At 44.8% G+C, this 26692-nt stretch overlaps 1 protein-coding gene across 1 annotated transcript; it reads right to left on the bottom strand.

Moving 5' to 3' along the window:
- Nucleotides 1-26692, bottom strand: LOC146198794 (phospholipid-transporting ATPase ABCA3-like). The gene is made up of 9 exons (XM_084591981.1): nt 26456-26692; nt 22252-22718; nt 19317-19867; nt 13745-16036; nt 9960-10088; nt 7537-7879; nt 5974-6582; nt 2686-2983; nt 1-291 (listed from the first exon to the last, which is right to left on the bottom strand). The coding sequence occupies exons 1-9, from the start codon at nt 26690-26692 to the stop codon at nt 1-3; spliced, it is 5217 nt and encodes a 1738-aa protein (XP_084448107.1).

Genomic DNA, 26692 nt, shown 5'->3' with positions numbered 1-26692 from the left:
TCAAGAAGAGACGGTGGCAACCTTGGATGGCGCGACCTGGTATTTGGCTATCTTGAGGATGACGTGCTCAAGAGTCACCTCGCTTAGGAGTATGTCGTATACGTAGTTGCCGAGCTGCTGCTTCATGTCGGCGAGCATCCGTGCCACATCATTCCAAGGAGGCAGCCTCTCAACCTCGTATTCGACGAAGGCCGTCAGTTGCCCGCAGAAGGCAGCTGCGGGAAGCGCCGACTTCACCGAACTGTCAACGGCCTTCCAGGCTGCCGGATTCCCGTATGCCTCTGGCTTCAACTGTAACGAATCCGCGGATTATTCATTTATTTTTGAAAAATTACTAACATTACAAGCTATTTACCATAAAACAATGTCACTCCAGATTTGATTAACTAGTGCGGCTTTCTTAACCTTTTTTTTTACAAGCAGTTAAATTTGGATTGGAGTTGCTCTTAAAGGTTGTCACTGATTTGACAACGTTTCATCGCGAAGACATCATACGCTAAAACTCATCTACAAATAAGCCCTGAATAATATGGCCGCGTTATACCGTGCGATCACCTTGCATACTTGCACCATTTACAAATAAGCCCTGAATATTATGGCCGCGTTATATCGTGCGATCCCCTTGCACACTTGCACCTAGTTGGCCAGTGTTTCCATTGCAGTTGTGCATACTCTGTGACCCGTCGCAGTGACTCAGTGGATAGGGTTTCCGATAACTGAACCCAAAGACGCAGGACCACATTTCGGTCACGGCGGCTGCTTTTCAATTTCGATGGGGGCGGAAAGCAAAGCGCCCTCGAACTGTGAGATGTCATCATCATCAACCAGACTCTACCCAGTGCAGAGCGAAGGTCGCTCCCGCTTTTCTCCAACTGACCAAATCTTGTGTTAGCTGCATCTACTTGACCCCTGCTAACTTAACTCATCCACCCACCTAATTTTCTGCCACCCCTGCTACGGTTTTGTTCCCTTGGAAACCAATTGGTTGCTCTTAGCGACGATCGGTTATCCTCTCTTCACAAAAAATGCCCTGTTCATGCTCATCTGTTCTCATTGATTTTGACTAAAGCACCAGCAACATGAGTTATTTCTCTGATACACTCTGCACGCTCCCTGTCTTACCCCTACGAGTTTTCGTTCGATAGCGCTCCGCTTTGTCCTCAACAACAGTAGAACTCTATGTATTAGCCTCCACGTTTCAGCCCCACACCGGTAAGATGGAACTGTTATACACTTTGCTCTTGAGCAATGCCGATAAGCCGGTACTCATAATGTGCGAGTACATTCCGTGCGAGTACTTTCGTGGTAGGGATCTGCGGTTACTGCATGTTCTAAGTAGACATATTCGCTTACCACTTCCAGCGCTTTGCTACCTATTTTACACTGCTGTTCCGTTTCAAGACTGCTCAACATTAACATAGTCATCTGCATATTACCATTTGGGCCTACCGTTCTGCTTCTCCTCTCTCAATAACCATTCGTTGCAATTGTTGCCCTGAGTTACTTAGCAAGGCAATGTCATCAGCGAATCGGAGATTATTGCGATATATTTTAAATCTACCCTGATCCCTAATTGCTCCCATTCCAAGTCTCTCAATACGTCCTCTAAACAAGCTGTAAGTAGAACTGGGGAGATTGTGTCTCCTTTCGTGAGAAATCAGTGAACATTAAAAAAAAAAACATCCAAGGAGGTCGAAATTTCCCGAGCCCTGCAATACGACGTCTCTTGTGACCTAATTTGCTTTAGGATGTTAACTCCTACAAATCAAACATCCTCTGCGAAGCGCTGCGGTCACTCGTTGACGCTGTGAAATGGTACTGGAGGTAAGGTTGCTAAATACTTAAAACATTATGTACGTGTCTTTTTTTTTAACATTAAAGATGACTTGTCATGTGGGAACGTATCAAGGCTAGTTGAATTCTTTGGAAAACGCTGCTGGAGCACCTGACGGCGTCCTTCATAAGACAGCCATTTGACCTTAAATCGAGGAATTACAACAGACATCACCAAAAGCTGCACCAAGCATGAAGACCGCGGAGAGCACGAAACATTAGTCAACGATGTGTATCATCATGCAGGAGACAAAATTTGACGTAATCACGTCGTCACATACGCTTCGCTTCTGTTGCCTTTTCTGCACAGAGTAATTGGTGAGTGGTAATGAATTGCTGGAAACAATAACTGGATTCTTGCTTGTTACTGTCTGAATAATAATTAAATATGATACAAAATTACTCAAAAATGTTCAAAATAAAACTAGTTGTAAATCAAGGGCTGTGTTGCGTTCGATGTAACAAACTGGATTTTGCTACCCTACCAACGCTCAGGTCTCTTCTCCAATCCACATACTAATATTTCTTTTAATTTACTCTACCACTTTCCGTTCCACTAACTGCAGAGCCGCCGAGCATTCCGGATTTCTGCACACAGCTCCTAGAGCGGTAAGTGGTGTCGATGCCGTGCCTAACGAAGGCCCTGTGCAAGACACGGTGAGCAATGCGCAGTATATAATTCGCATCACACAGCTTTTCGAAATTTTCATTGCATACTGGGAGAGCTGAAAAATATGAATGTATATAATATATTTCTCATTACGTATTAAAGCGGTAGGAGAGGTAGCGGCTGTTTGTTTTGTTTAGCAGCTTTGATGTACAACACTATAGGGCATATGACAGCGTACTAACCTTGAGCTTTAGAACAAACCCTCGGCAATATCTGGACTGCAGCTCTGCCAAAGGGCCGATACTGCGGAACAGGCCACCCACCATGATGGCCATGCGGTCAGACATGATTACCGCATCGCACAAGCTGGTGGTGACCAGCAACACAGCCGACTTGCTCAGCTGACGCAGCACCTGCACCGACTTGTAGATGGTGCGCTTGGCGAAGGGGTCGAGGCCGGTGGCTGGATCATCCAGCAACAACAGCGGAGGCAAGCCCACGATGGCCACGGCTACTGCCAGTTTCCGCCGGTTGCTTGCACTGCGTTGGAGGCGCAGGCAGTTTCTACAATGCCCGGTAGCGACAAGGGTAAACTGCGGCTATAGATTATCTGTTAAGCAGATATCCTGCCGTACGGCCCGACATCGAAGTGGACCTATACCCAATGAGCTCTTTGCAGCATGGAGCCAAGACGTACACTTCGTACTTAAATCTGCAACTTGAATTTTAGTATACTGTCGCAAGTAAAAATATTAGCATAAATGACTGGCAATCATAGCTGCGATATCTCACCACACGGCACTGCGACTCGCAGGTATACCTATCGGGCTATTCTCATTTTTGCAGCACAGGGGTGTATGTGGGAGGGGGAGGGGCGCAGACAAAATCTTTATCAAGCGTGCTACCGCCTAAGCGTCGAAGTGCCGCCCTTACGTAAATTTGCGTGTGACATTTCAATTTATCTGAGTCCTCATGATGGCTTGGATTTGTTTATTTTATTTTGGCACCAATAAATTTCGCTGAATCCTCCTCATACCGTTCGCTGCAGCCCCCTAATACTGAAGAGTGGGAACGACCCGGTACTCTCGTCAGCCTCTTCGTCAACCGCAGCCTCACACATTGTTATTCCGGCGATACGGTGATCCGTGACATATGCCAATCTCTTGCTCGCGACTGCGTGTGTCTATTTAAGGCTTCCCATTAAAACTGCAAAAAAATTTTCGACCAATTTTACAATCACAAAAATGGTGAGCGAAGGCTAGCACAACACCCGTAGCGTCTAATCTGGCACGCTAAAATAACGTTACCCTCTGATCCTGACGTTAAAGAGGGCATAATTACAAAACTGTCCTGCCAAACCCAATTTAAGCTTGTACAGCTGCTTGTTGGTGCACTCAAAATGTCAACGCAAAAGTTAGGCAATTACATCAGTTCGACTGCCCATAATCGCACCCAACCTATTTGGAGCCAGGTGTTACCGCTAGCTATCGCGAGCTAGCGCGGATCGACCGGAAGCAAAAAATTCCGAACTCCTCCTGCCCACTGCTAGCAAATTCTAAGGTGCATTATGAACCACTAAAGTGCGACGAGGCGAAAATCCTTTTTGCGCGGTTGTCCGTAGCCCTCCACTACAGCACCTCTTTCTTTTTTCACTCCCATCTTCCTCCCTTCTCTTAAAGGAGTGTAGGCCATAACTTTTACCCGGGTTCGAACCCGACCTCGGCGGCTGCGTTTCGATGGAGGCGAAAGGAAGAGGCGTCCGTGTGCTGTGCGATGTCAGCGCACGTTAAAGATCCCCACGTGGTCGAAATTACTTAGTAGCCCTCCACTACGGCTCCTCTTTCTCTCTTTCCACTTTCACTCCTTCCTTTCTCCCTTCCCTTACGGCGCGGTTGAGGTGCCCCCAGAAACAAGTGAGACAGTTACCGCGCCTTTCCTTTCCTATAAATCAATCAATCAATCAATCAATCGCGATGGATGAACATACAGCGATATAATCATTGTTGTGTCATTTGAATTCTCTACAATGGTAAAGCCAGCCTGCCTCAAGGACAGGAATCGCTACAAGTGAGGAATCAACGATTATAGCGCTGTTTTTTCATGCCGCGCATCGACATGATTGTGACGTCACAGCCATCTCTCTGCTGCTGAAACCGAAACTGGTGACAAAGGAAAATTCAATTATACATTATTGAGCGGTCGTAGGTGAAAACTGTGTGTGGATCGATATACAGGAATGACTTACGCATCATTAATAACTCGGCGGCTGCGTTTCGGTGGAGGCAAAACGAAGAGGCGTTCGTGTGCTGTGCGATGTCGGCGCACGTTAAAGATCCCCAGGTGGTCGAAATTACTCCGTAGCCCTCCACTACGGCTCCTCTTTTTCTCTTTCCACTTTAACTCCCGCCTTCCTCCCTTCCCTTACGGCGCGGTTCGGGTGTCCACAGAGCAAGTGTGACAGTTACTGCGCCTTTCCCTTACTGTGAACCAATTATTATTATTATCATTAATAAGAAGGAAAATGCCACCAAAATTTGGTGTGTATAGTCCTTTAAGGCGCGGTTTAAGTGTATGCGGTGTAGCGCAGCAGGTACAACGCCTTTTCATGCCTGCAAACCAATTTGGAACACGGCTAATTCCTGCTTTACTGCGTCTTCTTCTGTGTGCTGTGTGGTGCGGCGTTCGAGAAAGCGCCAGATGAAAGGCACCGCACGGACGCCTGGATCGGACGCCTGGCCAAAGCCACCTAGAAAATTCTAAGATGGCGCTGGTTCGGCGTGGTCAGCTTCGTACGTGTGAAATGCCGGGTGACGCTATCGGTCTAGTCATGGCGTCACCATTTGATGGCGTCATAGTCACAGTCATTGTTGTCATCATCATCATTGTCACTATCACTAAATACCTCTAACTATTATTTAACTAAAGGTAAAGAGCGGCGGCGGTGCCATTGGCAACCGCATTGGCATGACGCCAGACAAGAACTAAGATACGTTTCTCCCTCTCCTGTCGTGTCTAATCAGGATTATTGACAGTTATAGTGTGACGGATGTGTATGACGAAAGTGTGCGACAGAAGCGTGGCCTACACATGAACCTTTAAAGGCTTTCGTTTTAAAAATTGGACGCAAAGAGTGAAGTTCCGACTGTGTGTGTGAACTTTAGTGCGCTGTAGTATAGGTGTCGACAGAGAAATTTGAAAAATGCAGTGCATTTCCTTTCCCGTAGGCCACTTACTAGGCTATGTAAAATAAATATAATAATTAGTGCTGACGATAATTGACAATATAAATAATAATTGAACAATAATTATTGATTCTGAGAAATCGTGATGGAGGTAAGTAAAATGCAACAAAAACAAAACAACGTAGTAGTGAAAAATACAGAAATAGCAAGTAAATAAAGACAAAAATCAGCAAAATAGCAGTGATTGGTAGGAATTAAAAAAACTTTGCGCCAGCGCTAATGCTTTAATGCTTCGCATCCTACCAATGCAGTTTAGCACTGACCTCTAGGGTTTCTCTTCTGGGTTACCTGCAGTTGTCTATGGTGTCTTCTGCAACATCGGCCAGGTTGAGCAGTGCGAACAGTTGCTCCACTACCATGGTCCGGCTGCGGTAGTCCACTCCGCGTATGTAGGCATACATTGTCAGCGTTTGGCGCACTGTGAGACGTCCGAGGAAGGTGTCGTAGTCGGGGCAGAGGCCAATAGACTTGTCCCATCTGTCCAAGTCTACCAAGGGCACGTCCCCGATGTAAGCGACCCCTCCGCTTGGTGGCTGGATGCCCGAAAGCACATCTAGGAGGGTAGATTTGCCGCTTCCCAGTATTCCCAATACGGCTAGAGTCTCGCCGGGGTCCACGTGAAAGGTGACACCTCGAAGAGCGACTAAGCGACCATAGCACTTTTTGAGGTCTATTGCCAAAAGGGATGGCTTGCTAAGGTCATGGCGCTCGAGCACCTTGCGGACGTAGTTGCTCTCGGCTATGACGTCCGGAGACGAGCCAATAGAGGCTGTTTCTTCCATCTTCTCGGCAAGCGCAAACCAGTGACGCTTTATGGCGTACTCAAAGAGGACGAGAAGCATCAGGCACACGAAGCCTTCGATGAGCATCACCGTCAGTTCCATCATAGCGCCATCCCTGCGTGTAGCAAGGCAGTGTAAGTCTCATGTTTGCTGTGCGAAAAAAGGTTGGCTGAAATATGTGCACAGGAAGAGGCAGATATATGGACATTTCCCGACAACCCACGCCTTCCAGGACCCTGCAGGTGCCCCTTACAAACGACGCGTTTAAAATCCGATGTATTTAGGGAGTTGGGAAGGAGAAAGCGAGCTCCACTGCAGGTGGCGGTTAGTCAGCTTCATTGGTTGGTGGTATGCGCGGCCGTAAGACGCCGCCACCTGCTTTGAAATCAGCCCGGACGTAATTTCTCATATACAATTAACGCGGGTTAAACCAGGAGGGCACACTGTAGGTACGCTGCCTATCAATACGCCCACCTAAATAATGCGCCAATCTGTGCCCGCGCATTCATTACAAAATACACAATGAGCTGCTCGGCAGCATTATCACCTTTCCACACTGATGGCTGCTCAGAATTGATTCATAAGTTACAGTGCTGTACCTTTACGCCGAGGGCTGCGCAAAGGGTGTGTGTCTGGCATTCTTCAGTGTAAAGGTACGGTAGCTCCTGCAGTGAGCGTACACACGAACAGTACTGGGTAGGAAAGGATTAAACTATGTATTTAAAGAACCTCCATACAAAATCATTTTCACACTAGAGCTCAATGAATTGTAATTTAGGCGCAAGTATAAAAGCTGTATATTTTTCTAGTTTTTTATTTTTCTTCAGGGTGATTCTGCTGACTGTTCATACCCCCGCTGAGTCATCTGTTGCCCACGCGTGCCTACTTTTCGCCTTCAACTAAATGTGAAAGGCTCTGATATCTGAAAAACTAGAGCACGTGATGACCTTTTCTTTAAACTGAAACAAGAGGTGGTGAAACAAATGCAGTGCTGTCGGTACGAATACATCAAACAAAAAACGCGCCGATACGCGAATAGACCACGATTGTTAAGTAAAAGCTTGCTTGCCTATGGAACGAGGTAATCGACAGCGGTTGGATATAGGTGTAGTTGCTCCTGTAGTAGCTGGCGCAGCAGTAGCGAAGCCCAGTCATCATGATAGCGGCGTCTTCGACGCTATTCCGCACAAAGGCGCATACATCGTAGATAAGGCTCGGATCGGCCGCATGCGAGCAATAGACGTTCTCCGTTGCCAGCTGAATGACCTTGACATGCGCCCAAGAAGCGCTGAAGGGAGGGCAAAGGTAAAGGAGCCAGACAAGCGGATCTCTAGGGTGCTCTGTGCTGATCAGATCAAGGCCACGCTCAGACTGGATCATATACAGTTGGTAGCCCAATGTGGACACGACACCTGCATGCGTGAAGTCAAAGCTGCATTCAACCATGGCAAAACGTCCACTCTTATTTTTATAAAAGGACGTGGAAGGAACGGGAGCATTTCTCCAGAGCACATTGTACCGCTCATTCATTCAATAACACCTAGGCCTATAACACAGTAGAACATTCCCATAGGCTGTGACTAAACAAAACTACGTTGCATGTTGTCAGGTCCTTCGGCTAGGGATTTCACGACATAAGAACAGGTCGTCCCCCTACAGCATTATGAACATCATCACATACAGAATAAGTATATAATATAGTAATTATTATTAGTTCACAGAAAGGGAAAGACACAGTATCTGCCACACTTTTTTTTTGGTCATCTCAACCGCACCGTAAGCGAAGGGGGGAAGGTGAGAGTGAAAGTGAAAAGAGTGCGAGAGGAGCCGTAGTGGAGGGCTACCGAGCAATTCCAACCACCTGGGTTCATTAACGTGCACAGACTCCGCACAGCACGCGGAGGCCTCTTCGTTTTGGCTCCATAGAAGCGCAGCCGCCGGCGATCCGGATCGAACCCAGGTACTCCGTCACAGTAGTCGGGCGTCTTACGGCTGCACCACCGTGGCGGGGAAATGCATAACATACATGGATAAAACTTGAAACTTGGCTTTGCGAGGTGCGTAAAATTGTGCAGCCTATAGCCTACTTTTGATTTCAATTTTGACGAGGATAGCAAATAATGCTCTGCAGGAATTTCACAACGGCCACAAATTTGCTCGTCCTTGTGTTGCGTTCACGTCAACGTTCATTGTCACTGATCAGGTGCATGGTGTAAACGTGCTCTATGCCGGTTTAGGATCCTGCTTTGAGGGAACATAGCTTACTGTAAATATCCTCGTCTGCGTCAGTGATGACTGGCGTCCGATTTGTCTGATGCAGTCAGGAGGGTAGCAAGGAACGGTATGCAGCATAAACACGGTAGAAAACGCTTCAAGCAAATAGTTTGCCATTCTGAGCGATATATCTCTGCTTAGAACTAACACAATCACCATTTTTTTTTTACAAGTGCCCCTTTCCGCTCTGTGAAAAGGTACGTAAAATATATATTTTTAGCCGCAATTCGGGAGGCAATGTACTTGCTACAATGCAGGAATAGCGGTACCCTCCTGTTTTCTAGCAGTGACCTTCTTGAGACCACGTGGAATCGAATCCTGTATTTTCTGATAAACAGCTCTGCTGAACAGATCGTTCCTTAAGAATGGGGCCGTTGCTTCGTTGAAAGAACTGAATCAGCTTGCTGGGCATCAGGAACGGCTGAAATCGCATATGTCGTTGGTGTGTGTTATATCCATTTCTGAACTAAACTGAGTGCCCAATTCACCGTTTACATGGGTTACAGTTGAGGCTGCGACATAAAAATAAGTGGAGCACCCGCCTCCGACTAAGCACACACACGTATACCTAACGAGACAAAAAACGTAAAATGCATTGCTATACTCCCGTCATGCACGTTTTACTGTTGACCGAGAAGAGGAAAGCTGGTTAGAAGAAGCTCATCAACTGTATGCGCTCTGGAGTTTCCAAATTATTGGAGGAATTACTAAGCCTTAAGCCGACAGTCGGCGAGGCTAAGAAAAGCGTAGGGGATTCTTTTATAATTTTGTTTTATTTGTTATCACCTGAGTTATTACTGCAATAATTGAGAAAAAGATATAAATAAATACAATGTAGAAGAGAAAAAACGCGCCGATGGTGGGAACCAAACCCACAACCTTCGAATAACGCGTCCGGTGCTATTTATGAACAATGTGTACTGCTCCGAGTTGTCGACTTGGACGTTCTCTTCAAACACAAACTAAGCCAAGAAATCAGAAGTGTAGCAAACCACAGTTTCTTGTGATGGAAAAAAATGCGCGATTTTGGAAGTGTCTGTGCCAAATTTTGCTGTTCTAATCAGTCAGCTTGTTCTTTTCTTCGGAAATAACAGATCGAGAAACAAAATATCATTCTATTACAGTATTACAGGATTCTAAAAAAAAAAAAAAAAAAAAAACTCCACTGATTGCTGAAGAATGCAAGAATCCTGTGAATGTGAAATGAAATTGACTCACCAGAGAACAGTGTCAACGTGGTCACTACCAGGAATCCAGACACCATAGAGTCCGTGATGAATGAGAAGAAGTAAACAAAAGGAAGCATGCTGTGCATGTGCATCACGTGGATCATGATGCTCATTATCGCTGAAATAAATCGAAGAAAAAAGCTTATTTATCAACCTGGGTTCTTCTAAGGTGATCGCACAGCCGGACATACGCCCGCTTTGTGCAGTGAGCAAAACGTCCATTAGGACGAGAGCATGCCCGACCACTAAAAGTTGAATCTGACGTTTTCGTATGGCGCGTTTATGCCGCGTTCCCGCGAGAAGATAATAAGAGTAGTTGGTGGGCTAGCTCTTACTCGTCCAAAGTAGAGTGCCCTGAATGGAAGGTAATGTAACGAAGTGTGCCAAACATAATACATGAGCCAAAGTCTGCACACGAACGATATGGGGTATAATCCATATGGCGTACTTATTCGAACGGAAAATGAAAAACTAAGTGAAGGGTTAGCTGTATGGTGAACACGGTATGCATAAATAAACGAAAGATTTGAGCAAAAGTTATTAAGTCGCACAATCACTACAGTTAAGGCTTCACTCAAGGTAAAGGAGTTGTGTTAAATTACGTTCCGTAGACAGCCCAGCCTCATGTCCAAAACGAGTTTCATAAGCTAGTGTCGGCGTATTTTATCGCTTCTTTCACGTATTCTTAAAATTTAAAAAATGTAATCTGCCGAGGCCGATTACTAAGCTATGCCGGTAGACAAAGGTGAGGCTAAAGAGCAACACGTACAAAAACCGTATGCGGTATTGTGCTCTATCATCATGCAAATCTGGTAACAACATAAAATGCACTAGTAGCTCATATTCAATTGATCGGTTTGGCAAGATTCCAAATTTATGATCTGTGTGCCTAAGGTCTTCGCAATCTTATAAAGCTGCCTATGAGAAACTATTTTCTTGAGCCGGAGGTTAATTTTAATAGAAGAAATTAAGTAAATGCTACAGGTGCCTTCATGTCGATATTATGGTACGGTCGACAGTGCAATTATAAAAAACGCAGACCCTCATAACCATTTAATGGTCCCAAAGGTACCCTAGAAAACCAGACTCTGAGAACGTTCATACTGGTCTCAAAAGAGCCAAGGTTATTTTAAATACTAAGTGTACCTCCGAAAGAGTAATATTTTGTGTGCTTTCTATTGCTACTTGACACATTCTAAACATTTATGTTCCAACTCAAGGGGTAGTAAATGGTTTTCTACTCTTCCCGAAGAACCTTGTTAAACTTCAGGAGAGAAAATCGAACCCTTCTGGATGCTAAGTGAATCTGAATCCATGTCACCGCTACACTTAAACGTGGTATGTAGGGAATGCCTTCCTGTGAATGAAAAAAGCTTTTAGAACACTGCATAACCTGACATGGATAAATGCGAAAGCCTGAGCGTTGTTGCTACTACTACGGTATTAGACGTGCCATCCCTTCTTTATATTGCACCCTAGTTACTCGACTGTCACGTGACTTGATGACAGCATTTTTGCAGTCATGATATGTACATTTGTTCACGTGATTTTATCAAGAAAGCACCTTATTGTGCATGTCATTCTCGTCATGAAACTTTGCCGGGTGAGTTCCCGACGTCATTGCCTTTTTATTTATTATATATCGCTCTAATGTTTCAGACGTCACCCATGTCATATTGTAGTGACTATAATAACGTGACCATTGTTTGTAATTCTTAATTTCAATGAGACTATTGTCATAATTAATTGGCGGCGTGATCACATAGTAGTTAGTACATACTACTCCCCTATTTTCAGAACTCGATGACACTAACGACGTTATCATTTTTGCAACTCATCCCGGCCTCGGCAGCCGCTTTTCGATGGCGGCGAAAAGCAAGGCGCCCGTGTGCTGTGCCATGTCAGGGCACGTTAAAAAACTCCAGGCAGTCAAAATTTCCGAAGTTCTTCACTACGGCGTCTCTCATAGCCTGAGTTGCTTTGGGACGTTAAACCCAACGACCAACCAACCATTTTTGCAACTCATTGGCGTCATAACCATGTCATATGTTTTGGCGACGTAATTACTACCTACGACATACTACACACCTTATTACCTTCATGATTTTCTACAATCACACCCCCTCGGACTCTTGCGATCCCGCACTGGAAGTACTTTTACAGACATTTTGTGGACAGCCTTTGCGGACAGGCTGTGCGAACAACTCCCTGGTTCATATTTCATGTCTCGTGAGCAATATAAGGCTTTCGCCTTGATAATTTTACGCCCGACACTGCGACGACGCTGCGGCTTACATCGAAAGAATTAGCAGGCCTCCCGCGTTTTTGCTGAAGAGATACCTGATTCGTTTGTGAGACTACAGCAGAGCAATTTGTGAATGTAACGACATAAAAAAGTATTTACGGACCTTCAGATGATTAGTTTAGTTTAGCTATATCTTTTAACGTCCAAAAGCGATCTAGGCTACGAAAAACGCCTTAGTGGAGGATAATGGAAATTTCGACGGCCTGTGCCTCTTTCGCACAGCACACCGGTGAATATCTTTTCGGCTCCAGTCAGAAGTGGCCGCCGCGGCCGAAATTCGATACCGCAACCTTGGACACAGTAGTGCACCTCGGAGGTGCACCACTCTCTCCGCGGTGGGACGGGCCTCCATATGTAACGACAAGCACCAAAGTTTGAGATTGTCGTAATGTAAATATGTATGGGTGCAATACACTAAGTATCTAGTAAGTCGACAGAAGATGCACGATAACATTACGATTCTACTTTCAGAACGTGTCTTCTCATATAACTTCATCCTCGATAATTAATCGGTTTATTGCCTGCACCCTTATTCAACATGATGGCAGTCTTCCCGAATATTAAGCAGGTCATCTGCGCCTAGTTTTAAACCAAATGCAATCGCTTCCCTTGCGGCTATCTTCTTAGGCGAGACGTTTTGTGGTCACTGCTTTCATTTCTTTTGCACGTCTGAATTTGTGCATGACATTAACACGTAGATAAAAAAAGAGCAAAGATACAAGTACGTTAGAAGTAGTAACAAAATATGCTTGTTCTATTATTTCTTTCCTCGTCAATGAAATGCGCTATTCGCAACTTGTTTAAAGAAAATAGGTCACGTTATTAGAAAAAAAAACTTGCTTCATGGGTTCAAGTACCTTCTTTGTAAAAATTACTAAGCTGCAAGATTTGTTCCTTAGCCTTGTAGCACAGCGTTTATGGGAAATCTCAAATTCTGAAGCACTGGTACGGGAAGACAGCCGCTCATCCCTATCTGTGATGACCACCTATCCTTTTCGGATAGACAAAGGGCTATATACCACGTCTCCCAATACTCTTATTGTGCTAGTTGGCTTACAGATTCGGTCATAGTAACTAGCACACAAGAAAACGCACACAGAAGATAGCGTATGTCCTGTCTCCCTAACTTCTGTATGCGTCTTCTTGTGCGCTAGCCACGATGCTCGAGTCTATAAAACAGCTGGGAAGCAAACCCTGCAGCCTGATTGCTTTTGGCAGAGACCGTATATAGCTGTGTTCACGGCGATGATAACCTCAACCAATCTATTTTTGTAAACATTCTGTATATTGAGGGCTCGCGTGAAACCGGTTGCCGCAACGGGAAATATTTGACTAGGACTCGCTCTAAAGAAAGTCGCCACCATTAGGTGATAAGCAAAAAAATGTTTTCTCGTTATTTGCATGAATCCTATAGCTTTAGTTATATACACTAATTCTTCCTTTAACTAGAAACAAAAAAGAAAAGTTACCGTAACTGCGGAAGTACTGGTAGAAGATGAAGGTCGGAAACAGCATGCACAGCAGGCCCACGAGCGCAATGAACATGTCCCAAACGTAGTTCGCCAGCCAGTACATAGCTGGTGATACTCCCGAAACGAACTGCATGCGTTTCGAGTGGCTCACGCGGTCGTCAATGGGGAAGAAAACGAAACTGGCGGTTGCCACCGAAATGGCGGTCGGTAGGAGTATGAAGGTCATGAGCCTCAATGATATCATGTTGCTGAGGTCTTCGGCGTACTTTGCGTTCTCGAGACGCTTTGAGGTAACAAACTTCGGGCGCACTTCTACTGGCTGCAACACGGCTAGCACATTGTCACTCGGAATGTTGGTTATTTTTCGCAGCAGGGCAGTAGAGAGGACATTGATGGACAGCGACTGAGTGTGGAAGTCATCGCCGCTGTACCATGCTACAGCTTTACCCATGGTTGGGATTTGCTTGTCGGCAGTGAACTCAGCTCCGAACAGATAATCATTTCTACCGCGGTCTCTCCTCTGTCGGTCAAGAAATTCCTCCATATTCGATATTTTGTCCACGGGATATTCTTGTGACAGAATGTAGTTCTTGTAGCCGGATTCAGCGACGCCACTTGTTGCGTCATCGAAGGCGACGAACGCTTTTTCAGTTTTTCGAAAGGAGTTTAAGTCATAGGCGACGTTGTCAGCAGAAAATGGCACAGACACCTGGAGGCCGGCAGTGGTCTCAAACTGGCTCCGCAAAATGAGAATGACAGTGGGCACGATGAAGCAGAACATCGGCAATGCGAGAGTCTGCCAAGTGTAGTGGCGGCGTTTGTAAAGCATGGCCACAAACAGTTGCGCCGTACTGGGCTTCCCCGGTTTCAAGTCGTAGATGGCCTTGACGTGCTCCCGGATTTCTAAGGACGATTCGTACTTCTCCCCACCAGCATCTATGGCGCCTTGGGCTTCTGGGAGCGCTGTCGTGTTGACCGCGGTATAGGCAATATCTTCCGTTATGCCACGCTTCTTTTCAAGCACTGCTGAGCCTCCTGCAATGCGCTTCTTGTATTGATAGTCGCCTGAGTCCATTTCGAGTATGATGCGAAAGAAAATGTCCTCCATCGTGACAAAGCTGATTGTGAAAGACGTGATGCCGAAAGGTTCTTGATTGGCTTCCAAGGTGTTTAGTACAGTCGCCACAGGCGCGTAGTCGTCGTGGTGCCCAAGACTGATGGCAGCGATACCTTGTTGATCTTGAAGGACGCGTGCCTGAGGTATGGTCAGACGCACACTGGCCAGAACACCTCGGCCATTGAAGTTAGTTCCTTTTACTAGCTTGACAGTGTACCCCCAACCGTAACGTTTTTGTATGAAGGCAGTGGTGCCGTAGCACTTGTGAGCTGCGTAGCCCAGTACAGCAAGTCTGTCTGCTCTTCTATCGACTTCGTACACATCTTGCGTTGCTGCTATGATGCACATTGTGCTTTTCACTGAGAGCAGTGCATTCCAGGCTATCGTCCTTGAAGCTGGGCTCATCCTCACCATAACTTCATCCATGACAAGAACCTTTGGACAGGTAATCAGAGCAATGGCAAGGCTTAGCATCTTTTTTTCCGACCTGTCCAGATTTGAGCATACAGTGTTCATTATTGGCCCCAGTTGGAGCATGTCTCGAACCTGAGCTAGCTGAGTGCCCACGACAAGATAGGCCTCGTGCTTCATGGAGCCAAAGAAGACAAGGTGTTCATAAACCGTCAGCTCGAGAAAGAGGACGTCACGTTGCTGCACGTAAGCAATGTGCTGTCTCGCCAAAGCGGTCTGCTGCACCATATCGTAGCCAAGAACATTTACCTGACCGGCACATGGGAGAACAAAGCCGGTAAGAATATTGCACAGGCTGGTTTTTCCCGCACCGTTAGGAGCGACGATACCTAAGATCTCCCCGTTGTACGCCTTTAAGTTGGTATCACGCAGAACATGTCTCTGCTTGCATTCGTACTCAAGTCTGCTGACGGTGACAGCGGCTTCACCAGGCGGATACTGCTGAAAATGCTGTCCATCTGGTTGGCGTGGTTCGACGATCTGTACGCTACCCTGGGCAGCGGGTATCCAGTAGCTGATAGTGAAAGGAAACCATGGTTCTAAGGGCACGCCGACCACCAAAGAAAGCACGTTTCCGAAGTACCAGATCATAATGCCAACAATGGCTGTGAAGGCCAGCATCACAGTCCATATCTCCAGCATTGTCACATTGTCGAGGCTCAGAACAGCGTCGTTTATGCTTCCAAAACTGTACGAATCACCTGAAAGATACAAACAAGTATATGCGTACAGTCACGCATGAAAACGCTACACGTATACAACAACGCACGGAAATGCAAATACATTTCACGTTTATTAAAACGGTCGCGGCTGTATCCGCGGTTTCCTGAAAACTGTGTCCACCGGTAATTTTCTCTCTCTATCTCTTCCACCTAGAAGAGATAACCGAGTCAAGACAACTCTTACTGTCAAAACCAAAAATATTCAGGGATCGAGGTTAGTAACGGTTTTGTAATGGATTGTGCACAACCACGTCTAGATTCTGGTCGCACTCAGTGTTACTTCTAGGTGACGGTTATTTTTGACAACTAGCAATATTGTTCTTATTTTGTATTCATGAAAAGCCACGAAGACGTTGCACAGCATGATATTCAAACGATCTCGAAGACCATGATCTTCATGCGCCACTAGTAGGTTGGCCTGATACACATTCATAAAAATGGAAGGGAATTCGTTGTTAAGTGAATTGTTCTTATATCAAAATTTGGCATCAGGTTTTTTATGCCAAGGGATGTTTTGCGCAAGTTTCCCAAATTTCAGTAGAAGCAAGTGCTGCACGTGCACGTGTAGGTGTCTGAGCGATGGCTCATGCAATCGTTCTTGCCCTTGTCTGATTGTCTACTTTCGTTTGTAATCGTTTTATTTTAGTACCTTGTTTTTGGCATGGATGCTAGACTTGAACGCTTTGTTTGCTGTTATCTCTGTTCCTTGTTCTTGTTTCTGTCATCTTTTGTGTTTTCTTACATTATTTTTTTTTTCTCGTTTCATTTGTTCCATACCATTTTTTCTGTACGTACCTGTCCCCCAGTCCCGCGATTCATTTTCTCTATCCAACATTATTGAATATTTGGTATCTCTTGTTTTCTTCAACCCATATATCTCGTATTCTTTTGTTTCCTTGTCTTCCTTTCTCGCCTGTTCTTTCTGCCAATAGTTTCCCTCACCTTCCCTTCTCTTGGCCAATTGCGCTGTGGCATTCCTGAAGCTTCTGGGCAAGCTCGATCCTGCTTTGTTTATTTTCTTTCTTCCTAATTATTCATTCTTTTGGCGCCTCTCTGCCCTATAAACTACCGTCGTCCACTCGTCATTTGTGACAAGTTTTGGTCAATTGAATTTTCTTAAATTTCCTATATCCGTATATAATCCCCTTCTTCCATATTCAATTGAGTTTGCCAGCGACAGCATGTTTTGTGCTGTCTTCCTCTAACATTTATTTTAAGCTTTTGCAAGAAGTTTCTCTTTGAGATGAAAAAAGCTAACTTGGCGTCTTCCAATGAAGTATGGTTGAAATACAGGAAAAGGTGAGGCCCCATCAATACTAAATTCTGAAATGAAGGTATAGGACGGTTCTCAAATAGTAGTTGGGATTATTTTTGATAACATGTTTGTCTCACACTGGTGCATAGTTGCGATGGCAGGAGGTCTGTAACGCATAGAATGCCAAACTAGCGACATATTTGCAAGCTGTTATGCTTTGTGTCAGGGACCCGGCTACACCGATTAAAAGGCATTGTAGGAGAGTACTTCTCCTCAGATAGATTGCTATCGCAATAGCGTAATTTTCGCTCAGTGGTAAATGTTGGCGACGTGCGTAAACATGCAATAAAATACGTAAACAGACATGTACAACTTTCTTGGGCATCGCAGTGTTCTTATTTCACGTGATATCTTATAAGTGTCGACTTCGTTTTTCCTGGCTTTTCTTGCTTCTTCAATGTGCGTCGCGATATCTTAGGTGTGCTCTGTAACGTTTTATATGTGAAACCGTGCTATGTAGTATAACATGGTCGTTCACAGATATTAATGCAGGCCGAATTATGAAAGGAAGTTTAGCAAGGGTTGGTGATGTGGTCCCATTATCCACTCGCTTTATTCGGCGGTCGACGCGGAAAATAAGGAGTCCGCAGTGGAGCAGGTGTTTCTGCAGAAGGGCAAGCGGGCTTGATTCGTCATAACTTCCTGTTATAAAAGGGCAAACACACTTTATGTTCTAGTCCACTACATGACTTAAAGTTAACCTGAAAAGGCGTATATACTGATATTCTAATGTAACAATTCTGGAGAGGTGAGTTTTGTGAATATTCGTGTCACGCTTAAGAACTAGTAAGGAACCCAGTAATTTACAAATAATTTAAAACGCCGCCCCTCGCAAAAACCAGCCAACGATTATGGTGACGCCTAACTGCGCGCAAACTATACCAGCCCACTGACGTAAAGTGGACTACCTGTGCGTTCCCTTTCATGGGCGCACTCAAGTGAGGCGACCGTAGGGGTGCAATCGCGATTTCGTTTTTTTTTTTCATCTCTTGTCTCATCAGTGATGTAACTAGAGCGCTTCGGCAGAGAGCGTGTGCACACAGCTTGTTATTATGAGCGTATTCACATGAACTGTCTATCATCTATTGCATAGTTAATTAATTTATATGTACCAAATTTTCTATCCATTCCAATTCTAGAATGACCAACTCAATGGCGTCCTCGAAATTTGGATGGGCTACCTCCAACATTTTGCACTTTGTCCTGCAAAATTTAGCCTCGTCAGAAGTCGACATATCAACGTTAACCTAATTTCAGAATGGCCAATTCAGCGGTGATTTCCAAACATAGGTAGGTTACCATCAGAATTGGGCCTCCCTGGACTCCCAGTTTGACTTCATCGGAATCGGAATAAAATTCGTGTCAAAACTAATTTGAATATGAACGACTTAATGGTGACTCCCAAGTTTTGGTGGGCCAACCCACATTTTTGCCCTTTGATTCCCGAAGCTTGACTACGTCCGAATTTGGCCACATTACACGGCAGCTAAGCAACGCTACTAAGAAACGAAACGCACGCATCACAACGGAATTAGGTACGTAACTCGCAAACCTTTCGCATTTCGGCACGTAAGGAGACTTGCAGCGCTCTAATTGTTTTGCCCGTTGGCGGGCGATCATCCAGAAAAGGGAAGAGGTTGAGCAATTTTTTTTTCTTTTCTCCAATATCTTACATATTAGTACAGCTAGACTAAAGAAAAATAGCGTCACGGAGACATGTGGTGGGACAATGATCATCCGTGCCCAATTTCCAGCTTTGTCTTTGCAAATATTTCTTCTTATGATGACGTAAAGTTATCACCTTGCACTGGCCATACTAGAGTGGGCGCCACGTGTTCCAATGAAGAGATCCCATAAATATTAGGCATTGGATTGTGCAACATTTCATTTTTTTCTGCGGGACATTAACTGTAAAGTGCGGCAATAGGTACAGGGAATACTCACGCGTAATAGCCGCGCACCCGATGATCCTGAAGCACCAGTGGAGGCCCATGCACGGTGAAAACGATGTCAGTAGCTTGGTGGTGCGACCGAGAGTAATGTAGTCGGCAGCGTAGCCATCGAAGACTTCAAAGGCATACCAGGGAACCAAGTAAGCTGTCAGCCAGTAGCACAAGGCAAATAATACTGCAGCTGTCGCATTCCTGAAGAACAGCGACACCAGCATGGCCTTGAAAATGTACATCACCGTGAATATCAGGAATGTCACAACGACCACAAACTTGTCGATATCCATCAGGTATGTCTGGGCGTGTTCGCCGCTCTCCCAGTGGGGTACTACCAACATGTGAGTCAGATTGCACAGTACAGCAACGATGCCGACCATCAGCGAGGCAATGAAGTGGCCAAGGAAATAGACGGCGCTGTTCAAGCCGACAAAACGTAGCTTCTCGCGCATGCCGCTATGGTTCTCCTCTACGAGACGGCCAACCAGCGTGCAGAATGGCATCATGTAGCCGATCCCAGCTCGAAGAGCGGTGAATCCGTAGCGTGACCTGAACGAATGAGAATATAAGAGAAAAAAAAATATTAAAAAGGCACATTTGACCAGGTTTAAAAAGACAGTTGGAAGAAAGACAAAGACCCAACGCAGAGTGTGAGTGTGACGAATTCTGATAATACATTCAAGACACCATAGCGCAACAAAAGACGAGGACACAAGAGCAGAAAGGGACACCAGAACCGTTAACTTCCAACAAACTTTATGCTCTTTAAACAGCATATTTATGCGCCAGAAAAAAACACATAAGTTTTGCACATTCTTATTCGCAGAAATCCAAGCGCTTTATCACTGAGGAAGATGGAAGGCGTACTAACACACGTGGGAAAAACTGGGAAAAACTAACAACAACAAGCCATGTGGATGCACAATTGAGTACCAGAAACCGTACGTAGCGTGCGATGCAGGGGTCGTGTGTCAGATTCCATTATAATGCGGCAACAAATATATAGGGCAGACTGGGAGATGGCTGGAGACAAAAACACTCGAAGTTTTTCAGATAAATGTGCTGTAATAGCCAAAATCAGAGATAGGTTAATACGGGAAATCACTGAAGCTGAGAAGATGCATAGTTCAGGCCACACGTGTGTGTTAGCATGCCTTCTATGTCCCTCCGTAATAAAGAGCTTGGATTTCTGCGAATGGGATGATGATCACTTGTTTTTCTGGCGTATAACGTACTGTTTGAAAGGAATAATGTTTGTTAGAAGTTAGTGTTTGTGGTGTTTCTGTCCTTGTCACATCGTCTTTTGTTGCGCTACAGTGTATCGAAGCTATAAACCGACAAGCCCAAAAAGCCACCGTTCTGATAATACAGGCGTGAAAGGCCTGTAGTAAGCTAAGGTCGAAACACCATTACAGACTGGAGGAATAATAATTTTACACCAGCGGTGACAAGTCACAGTATTCAAGTTCTTGTTTAAACAACTATACTAGGATGAACATGTTTCGTGTCCGATCTTAAGAAAAAAACTTTCATTTTCTGAAAGTCGTTTTCCAGGCACACCTTATTTCACTCTCACTCTTGCAACACGCTAAAGCGCCGTCCATCGATTCGTCAGAGGTGCAAAACACAACTTTTATCGGTGAAGTTATATGCCACGGCCTAGGAACAAGCAGAAAACTTGTCTACGAAACAGAATTCTGCTGAGGGGAAATTAGTAGCTTATGTTCATAATTTCAATAGCACTGACAGGAAAAAGGACGCTTCCGTTTATCCTCCCTGTTACACAAGTTTATACAGCTCGTTCGGCTGAAAGGCCACCGGCATCGTAGTAGTAGTACTTGCGGAACCAGCATGTCGAAACAATGTGTGAGGAAAAATCCTGATTGGCCGATAGGGTTATGACGTCCGAACCACATGACATCATGCAGGAATTTCAGACACCCTACATTTCAAATAAAGGTATCAAATATATTCAATGAAATAAATTTGTCAATATTAGGGTGCGCACCCAGATGCCCTGTATGCCAGACGGGCACCCGACGAATATGCCACGAAGCTTTTTTAATTGCCTGTCTTTATCATCATATAGACCACGAAGAATATTTGGTACCGACCGTGTTAGAGGGCCACCTAGAGGACGCGTGGTGCTGCGTATGACTTGTTGTGGTGTGTATACATTGTGGGGCTTGTACTTATGTTTCAGTAATAATAACTTTGAAACTGAAATGATTTCAGCAAAAAAAAAAAAATGTTTGAAAATCGCGCAATGAAAACGCGACGTTAAAAGTGCTTCGCGTCTACTATAAAGGAGAAGCTTAAGTGTCCCCTAAATTTTTACTCTCCTCATCGTCCATTTGCTTCTACGTGATTGGGCTATAAATTTAAAATTCCTTTAAATCTGAGCTAATGTTACCCTTTTCTAGGATTCAATCCCTTATTAAAGTAGTACACGCTTATCATCTGAATGTGAGGCATCCGAGCCATATTGGCATTCCGCACTAGATATTCGGTGACCGCACTATGCTTCGTGAAGTATTTCGAATCGCTAGCCTCCCGACAGCCGAAAGTGCAAGGACATATCTCTCATTAATGTGCACTAGACTATATTTCTGGATCTGCATAGTGAAAAGGAAAGCGAAAAGTAACCGGACTCCTCGATGCGCTTCTCCGCAGTATAGAGAAATGCATATGATTCTCTCTGTCCCCCCCCCCCCCCCCCCTACGAAGTTATCAGGTTTCAAATTATGATAGCATAAGGAGAACACTTGTCAACACATTTAAATATCTCTTAGTAATGCTTAGGCAAAACGTAAATACGGAAAGGCCATACTAAATGAATGAGCAGTTTAAGGCAAAGACAGTCAGCTACATTTAACCCGCTCAGCAAAACGACATCCACAGGTGGCAGCAATCACCTTCCGGCAAGCCCTTACCTGACGTCCAGTGGGTACGGGCCCTCGGGTATCCTGTTCGTGGCGATAGTGTATTGCCGTTCTTGCGAATTCAGCTCCTTACGCACAATGGCTATGTGCCCTTGCGCTAGCGCCATCTGGCAAAATGCCACCGACTCGCGTTGTGTCAGCGCTGTTGGCAGGGGCTCCAGCAGCCTGAGTTTCTTCACGCGCTGTGACAGGTAGCGGAAGTCGTCGTACAGACCCACTCGAAATGTAAGCTCTCGCGGATAACCACTGGCCAGTAGCCGCTGGTTTGACGGCTCGAAAGACAGAAGCTCGAGGCTCACGACTCGTTGTTCCGGTCCTCGCTTCGGAACGGGAGCAACGTGCTTGAACATTTTCATCATGGTTTCGCGATCTGGGTAGCCCATGACCTTCGGTGGCTCAGAAGGAAACGCTGCTCCCATCAACGCTTGCGCGTGTGCTGAGCTGGGAGTGTAGAGGATCTGCGAAAACGAATGCCGATGGCTTTTGTTTTCCTGCGCCTTTTGATCGGTCTTTCATTTTGTGCAAAACATTTAGAGTAAAAGCCAATCACGATTTGGAATACAAATAATGAACTATGTCTAGCGTGGAACGTCGTAGCAGAAATCTTGTGCTATTCCATAGCTAAAACAAAGATACCATATATGGCCGTCGAGAGACCTGCAGGCCACAAATTGGAAACCCTAAAATATATATGCCTCTATGCTTACGTCATTGTGGCTGGTCTCGGGTGGGGTATATAAATTGGATGCATATATTGGGTGCTTCAGCGAACACGTCAAAAGATCTCTACAAGTAAGTTCTTCAATACAGGAAAGAAAATATCTGGAAGAACATACCGTCAGCCAAGATGAACATAATTTGCTCCAAATTTCTTCTAATTATGCTACTGACTAACTGAAACTTCAATTAACATTTAATCAACGTAGTCTAATTCTTAATACCAACCTGAAATTTGAAGGAGTGGACGAAAGGATAAGACAAATATTTCAAACGACGACAAACTTATATTCTAAAGCCTTACCATGCGAGAAAATACAATACAATTCACATTTATTTTCTGGAAAGAACTTCATGGTTTCTTGGGTTAAAACCTACAGAAAGCGCATGACGAGGCCCGAGACCATTTACCTGGCAGGAGCATAATACAAACAGGGGAAATCTCATTACTATCAGTAATACAGGTAAGAGTGTGTAAAATAGAACCAATGGTAGTTTCAGATAACATAACCAGCAATCAACTAAAAGTAACCCTTCTTAGGAGAATGAAGATCGTATGAGATGCAAGAAAAAAATTAATTGTGGTTTATCTCTGGTTAACCCTAGTTGAATGGCAAAAGTAATGGCTGAAGCTTCTTTTGCCTGCAACATTATTCCTCGGTCACGCCCTATCAGTGTAAGGTGCTACATTATTGGGGACACTTGAGCTTATCCTTTAAGGGTATGCTGCGAGGGCGTAAGCTACCAGCCCACATATGAAGTCACGCTTCAACCAAGCCGTATGGACGTGCCTGAGTGTCGTAGGGGTAACGAGAATACAAACGGTTCTGGCAGGCCGATTCTGATATCCCCCTCACATATGAAATGAGCGACCCGAGTTGGCAGCTCCTGCCCGTGGCACAGCGGTAACATGAATTCAAATATCATGGCAGGCTGATTTTTTATGAGGAGACCGTAGCTACACCTCTTTTACGCCGTAGCTATGTCTCTACACGGCGTAGCTGCGGCTACCCGAGGTCTCGCTTTGGCTGTTGTAGTATTACTTCCGCAATAAAAGCAAAACACATAAATCATAGGCACATAAAATGAAAATATGATTGCTTTCTGTTTGTGTGGTATGTATATCCTTATTTGCTAAGTGTTGTTGGCCGGTAATCGTTTAGTGGTTGATATTTATAAAAAGTACGGAAACGAGACAGAACTCAAGGATCAGTATCTCTTGTTTTCCCGTTATTATTTGGTCGCTCTAAAAATGCCAATGATGTTAAGAGGTTAATAACTTCCCTGAGCGAAAATTTGACTGTCGTAAACGAAATTCGTATAATCTGTCTACATGTATATAATAAATTATGTAAATGCGACTTCTGTATTTTCTATGGGCTCTATATCCTCAATGTAGCGGATATTTCTTCCTTCTGTCGGGTTTACTTCAAAATTAGGTTTGGTAGTTGTGCACCAAACTAGGCTGCAATACCTGGAAGACGAGTAGCTAGAGCATGACATATGTTATGTTTTATCACTGGTTGAAGTATTCTACGAGAGCGGGATATAACTACTGTAATAGAACAAAGATTTTTCAAAGTTATTCAACATGAGTGTCCCAAGTCAGACGTGAAAAAAAGTGTGCGCATAAGATTTATGGTGATTCACATCTCTATTTCTCGGCACTCAAATGTGCTAGTTTGGCTTAGTTCAAACAATTTGTTTTAGCGCGAAATATAATTTCTTTCTTTTTAACTAGATTAACTTGAAGGCGATTTAACTTGCACCATAATTGAAGCTGGGACAGAATATAATTATACTTTATTATTAAGTCATAGACGTGAGGGCCAGAAAAAACAACAGTGCTATCATCAATGTGCCGTGCAAACTTACTTTATCATCTATGTCTGCCAAGTCCTTAACATATGTATTACATAAGGGACCTAAAACGCTGCCATGTGGTATGCCTCCTTTTATTTGTAAAATGTATGAAGTGTAAATATCTCTGAAGCCTGTTTTCTGAGATAGGATCTCGGGAAGGCCAGGCAAATACCGTGGATTCCGTAACCTTGAATTTTGGCAGCAAAGAGGTTATGATTCAGGCCGTAAAAATCTTTGGTGAAATCTATGAAAACAGCAAGCGAGAACAAGTTACTTTTAATGTTGCGTAAGATATTTTCTGCGAACGTTACTAAAGCAGTTTCTGTCGACTTGCCTTTCCTGAAACCGAACTGTGTTTTAGTTATCATGCTTTCCCCACAAAACAATTTCAATGCGCAGGTAGTGCCACGCCAGCTGATTACGGATTGCGGTGACTGCGGTGCCCAGTGCGAACTGCAAGACGCATTGTGCCACGCAATGTAAAGCATTTCACTTCGCCGTTTGCTGCAAAGAAAAGCAACGCCATTTTCAGTTTGGGGGTTGTTATTTTAAGAGCAATGTAACATAAAAAATGCAAGACGTTGCAGTAGAGCACTTTGAATTTTACGGTGCAACTACTGCGACACGTGAACAGTGAACGTCGTATCCGCGCCCCCCTTCCTGCGCATCCAGTGGGCTCAGTATCGGTTTCTTCCTGAGATTGCTTCGCGATGCGGGGCTATAGAAAATTAGCCTATCATCATTCCAAAAACACCAACGCCTATGGTTTGTCCACGGCTTCAAACTCCCCATTGGAACTATGCGCCCAAAGGCGATAAATAAAAGCTAAATAATAAAAAATTTCAATTAACTAAATATTTTCAAGAGTGTCGCGGCATATTGCGTGCGCCGCGGTCAGGGGTTGTTCATTCAAACATTGTTTTTCTATTTTCAAATCACAATCATCAGGTGGTGGTGGTGGTTTGTGGGGTTTAACGCCCCAAAGCGACTCAGGCTATGACGGACGCCGTAGTGGAGGACTCCGGAATTTTAGAGCCCCTGGGGTTCTTTAGCACACGGGCGCCTTGCTTTTCGCCTCCATTTAAAAGTGGCCGTCGAGGCCGGGATGTGATTCCGCGCCCTTGGGAACAGTAGTCGAGCGCCCTAACCACGCACCACCCCGGCGGGTTCACATTCATCAAGAATTTTTGAAAGCGTTTTTGAAAGTGTGCTTGAAAGTATCATTTTCGTGAATGGTATCGCCTTCTACATTTCCTAATATTGGGCAAGCTGTTCTTGCACAATAGCACTCAGAGCGCATACAGCGAAGCTCTTCGATCAAAACGCTGTCGCACAATCTGATTTTTCGGTCATATACTCACACTTCATTAAGCACGAGGAGGACGAATACAATACTCTTGCTTTGAATGTAAGCCGTTGTCTAGTCGCTATTTTTTGCACAGCACTGAAAGGGATGTGCTAGTTTGAGGCACATTTCCTGCATCATAGTGAAGCAAGTAGAGTTAGAGAATTAAATGGCTAATAAAACCTCTTTAGGAAGAGTATGCGTGATGTTAAGTAACAACTTCACAAAACCCTCATCATGACATTGTCGGCTAACTTGTGATGCACTTACCAGCTGGGGTCCCCTAAAGGCGCTCAGATTTCGCTCCTCGTAGATGTTCGCGATGGATAGCCTCAGACATTGGTTGCCGGATGGTGACGGCTCCAAGTAGGGCCGGTCATTCTCGACTCCCGCGAAAGAGATAACCACAAGGAAGATCTCGGCCAGTGCAAGGAAGTAGTGGCGCTTGATGAGCTGCACAAACACGTCCTTCCATATGATAGCGCTTATTTGTGCGAAGACGCCCAT

This window comes from Amblyomma maculatum, chromosome 2, assembly GCF_055883805.1.
Source record: "Amblyomma maculatum isolate TAMU_Amacu chromosome 2, ASM5588380v1, whole genome shotgun sequence".
Taxonomy (NCBI): Eukaryota; Metazoa; Arthropoda; class Arachnida; order Ixodida; family Ixodidae; genus Amblyomma; species Amblyomma maculatum.
This window is presented reverse-complemented; position numbering and strand designations above follow the sequence as displayed.